We start from the raw sequence: 3,873 nt of genomic DNA on the forward strand, positions 1-3,873 counted from the left end.
CTGTTACTTTTGGCTTTTAAGACTGGTCTCAATCTACTTCATGCATAATTAATGAACTTACAACTCATTAATGAATTAGAATGAGTGAGAATCTGGTTTTGGCTACAAAACATACAGGAATTTAGAAATTCCACTAACACTCATCCCAGTACATTAAACGTTTATCTCTGTTTGTGGACCCTTAGGATCATTAAGTAATGTTAGTATTAGTATGAATGCAGTAGTACAACAACACAGAGAGGTAAAAGAACACAGACCAAGTACTTGTTGTATAATCATGGTTTATTTTCAAAAAAAATCTAACACAAGCAAACAGCTTTTTTCCCATCACTGTCAAGGCTGTCCTAGAAAGATGAATGGGGTTCTGATTGACATTCACTGGAGGAGCTGGCCTCTGATCAAACACTCATCACAGAGCCTCAAGACCAGCTCCAAGTTCCCTTCCAGAAGCAGGACTGGGCAAAGGAGTTAAAGACAGGACGAAGGTGGTGGGGTGCGGTAGCCTCAGCCTCAGCTTAGACTTAGTCGGTGGCGTAGAGCAGGAAGCCGGAAAAGGTGTTGTAGTGGCTCTGTTCATCGCACAGGAAGCATCCGATGGGCAGGGTGACGGACAACTTGTCCCCGGCCTGCAGCTGGATGGCCATCACCGTGGTGGTGCTGTCCTCTTGGTCCTGCTGGTTCTGCTCGCTGCAGCCCGCCACCTGGCGCCCGTTCACCATCAGGTTGGCGCACGCGGCCAGGTTGGCGCCGGGGGCACCCGAGTCGCTGTACACGGTGAGGGCCAGGCTGTAGACACCGGAGCGGGGCACAGTGAAGATGCCGGTGCGGTTGTTGTAGCCCTCGCCTAGGTTGACGAAGATGTACTGGTAGACAATGGTCTTAGCTTCACGGAAGGGGCCCTCGCAACGGCGTGTGTTGGTCAGGGCCACGGAGAAGGCACTGCGGCTAGCTGCAGATGGAAAGAGAGAGAGAAGGATAGAGAAATTAATATGCAATGGGACAAAATAACAGCAAGCCATTTGGTTTCCAGTCAAAATGTAACACATTGGCCGGTGTTGATGTGGTAATGGAGATAGTGGTTGAGGTCAGATGGTCTCACCGCGGACATTGTTGACCACGGCCTTTGCCTTCTCCAGGCCCTTCTGCAGCTCGTTCAGACTCATGTTGAAAAACTGCTCCATCCTCCACATCTGCTTCTGCATCAGGCAGCAGCCGCAGGAGGCCTGGTCCGCCAGACACACTGTGTGGACACAGACAGACAGACAGACAGACACACAGGACAAAGGATTAGACAGTGGTTCTCAACACTCCTCGCTGTTTACCATCCTCAGTGTGTTTAGTGTCTCCCTTCCTACTCTCTCTATCCCTTACAGTTCTCTGTTTTGGGGTCCTTTGTCTCTCCAGGGCTATTCCAGCTGTATTCATTGGCCAGAGCGGCCCCCAACAAGCACAGCAGTACGATAGCTGTAGGAGAGAGCAGAGTAAAGCACACAGTTACACCACAGTATGCACTCTTCCATACACTGTACACACACCTGCAGCATCACACACCATCGTAGGACAGGAGTTGTGCACCCCCTTGGCTACTCTAGACCAAAAACTTAACTCCTCTGTCCTCATTCAACCACTCTGGAGCCTACATCTGCAGTTATGCTTCCCTGTCATATAGGAAACCATAGACGCCCACCTCTCATTTTGCAGCTTGGAGATGGCAGTCGATGTTCACAGACAGTCGGATGGGATGGATAGACTGTCACCAGGAGAGGAGCTCTGCCTATAAACCCTGAGTAAATGCCACCTCCCACTGTTGGTCCTCTGTGGGATGGGCAGTGGCAGGCTTTGTGTCCTGCATATGTGGGACAGGTATTGTCTGTCACCCGGACCACTGCGTTCCCATTGAACTGCAATGACACTTTACCTGTGTTGTCAGGTGTCAGACAGCTTCCACCTGCTCATTGTGTATGTTAATGGATGATGAAGAGAGTGTCAGGTAGTCGGCAGGGGACTTTTTCCTGATGCAACGGGCGAGAGGTGAAAAACAGTGAACTCATTCCCAGCATAGCATGTTGGGAGGGGAGCGCAGAAGGCATGGGGAGTAGATTGTCAGGGTGTTTGATTCAAGTAAACTATATATACAGACCTCTTCGAGTGTCCAAACTTTTGACTGGTACTGCATATATGCCCCCCCACCTCTAAAACAAATGTTGCGCCCCTGGATTTATATAACATAGTCTTATTCAGGAAACTCACTTGTGTTCAAATGAAAATGGCCCTGATCTAATTCCAAACAGAAGATAAGTTTCTACTGGTATTTTGAAAACAATTTGAAATTCACTTCAAGCAACTTTGTTTATGCAATTTTTATTTTATTTTTATCAATCATGCATTTAAATATCATTCTTACAAGCCAAAAGGGCACATGACAATAGGACAGCAGCTAAGATATGGCTGGAACAAGCCATCAGCAAATCAGCACCTAATACTGGAACTTTCCTATCAGTTGTATAAACTAGTCCAGTTGACAGAGTCACAGATGCCCCAAACCCTGACTAGAAGCGGAATCCGGGATAGAGGGGGCCAGTGAAGTCTGTCTGGAGGGAATGTATGAGAGGGGCCTGGTTGTTGGAGATCCTGTAGAAGGCTAGTACTCCTTCATGTTGGTCCAGGTACACCCCCAGCCTGCGAGCCTTGGTTGTGCCTAGCTGGGTCTCCTTCCCAGCATGCCACATTGAGAAGCCCGTCCCAGAGCAGTTCAGGCTCCAAGAGTGCTCGTTGTAGCCCAGCCTGCTGCTGTCGTCAGCCTCCTTTCTGTCCAGGTCTCTGTAGGCCACGCCAATAGTGATCTGAGTGACAAATAATAAAAACGAAGTAAAATACTCAAAGCCAAAATAGTGAATACTAGTCAATTCATGACAGATTCAAATCAAGGGCATCTCTCAAGTACATAACATACGTTCACGCGATCTTAATGATGAGGGAGCAACCATAGAAATATAATTATATTAAGTGTGTACCAGTGAAGGCTGCTGGGGGAAGGACGGCTCCTAATAATGGCTGTAATGGAGCCAATGGAATGATATCAAACATGTTTGATACCATTCCATCAACTCCATTCCAGCCATTATTAAGAGCCGTCCTTCCCTCAGTAGCAGCCTCCTCTGGTGTGTACCCATGAGTGTTCCAGTCAAATGTGGTCGTAGCCTGAGAAGCTTTGTCACATCTAGTAATTCTATGGCAGTAATAACCCACCTTCTGGCCCGTCCACTCTGTCTCCCAGTAAAAGAGGCTTCCAGCCAGCGGCTCCCTGCACAGTATCGGTCTCCAGTAGATGAAACGGTCGGGGTGCTCCGGCTGGTTCTGCTTCTCTGCCTTCAGAGTGGCTTTACGGTCCTTATCAGCCAGTTCAGGTGGCAGTAAGCAGTGTTGGGGTCAAATGTCAGATTAAAGCGAACTACATGGCAAAAGACAGGAAATATTGGTGATGCTATTGTCATCCTTTGTAGTCCACACTCACTTTTTTGTTCAAGCGTCCAATTGTCTGAAGACGCTTCAATGCTGCTTATGACTACATTTCTATAACTCTTTAAAAGGGTGAGATGCAGTGAAAGGGCTACTCACATGAGCATTTCTTTTCTGGTTTTCAGCTCTGGGTTTGCCAAACCAACAGTGATCACCTGGTTCACTAAAAGTTGTGAGAGAAAATAAACAATTCTTATTTGGATTATAATGCCAACTTTGGAACTACACTGAAGAAACCTAAGACCGCTGTTCATATATTTACCTTGAGGTCCAGTTGTAGGTAATGGAGGTTGAGGTAGAAAGTTTGTTGATGTCACCTCATTCACTAAAGAAAAGCAATAGAGGTGAGAAAAT

At 47.3% G+C, this 3,873-nt stretch overlaps 1 protein-coding gene and 1 pseudogene across 1 annotated transcript; both read right to left on the reverse strand.

The window, feature by feature from the left end:
* Positions 1-270: 270 nt before the first annotated feature.
* Positions 271-1,737, reverse strand: cbln20 (cerebellin 20). The gene is made up of 4 exons (XM_024445774.1): positions 1,688-1,737; positions 1,372-1,464; positions 1,100-1,240; positions 271-949 (listed from the first exon to the last, which is right to left on the reverse strand). Exons 1-4 carry the CDS (start codon positions 1,692-1,694, stop codon positions 522-524), a joined length of 669 nt encoding a protein of 222 aa, XP_024301542.1. The 5' UTR covers positions 1,695-1,737; the 3' UTR covers positions 271-521.
* A 643-nt stretch (positions 1,738-2,380) lies between these two features.
* On the reverse strand, positions 2,381-3,434 carry LOC112267376 (annotated as a pseudogene).
* Between the last annotated feature and the right edge of the window lie 439 nt (positions 3,435-3,873).

Source organism: Oncorhynchus tshawytscha, linkage group LG14 (genome assembly GCF_018296145.1).
Source record: "Oncorhynchus tshawytscha isolate Ot180627B linkage group LG14, Otsh_v2.0, whole genome shotgun sequence".
Taxonomy (NCBI): domain Eukaryota; kingdom Metazoa; phylum Chordata; class Actinopteri; order Salmoniformes; family Salmonidae; genus Oncorhynchus; species Oncorhynchus tshawytscha.

Excerpts from the sequence above, each read along its gene's own strand:
- cbln20 (XM_024445774.1), bottom strand. Across the intron at positions 1,241-1,371 it reads GGACCCCAAAACAGAGAACT|TGTGTCTGGCGGACCAGGCC; the intron begins GTAAGGGATAGA and ends GTGTCCACACAG. Across the intron at positions 950-1,099 it reads CGTGGTCAACAATGTCCGCG|CTAGCCGCAGTGCCTTCTCC; the intron begins GTGAGACCATCT and ends TTCCATCTGCAG.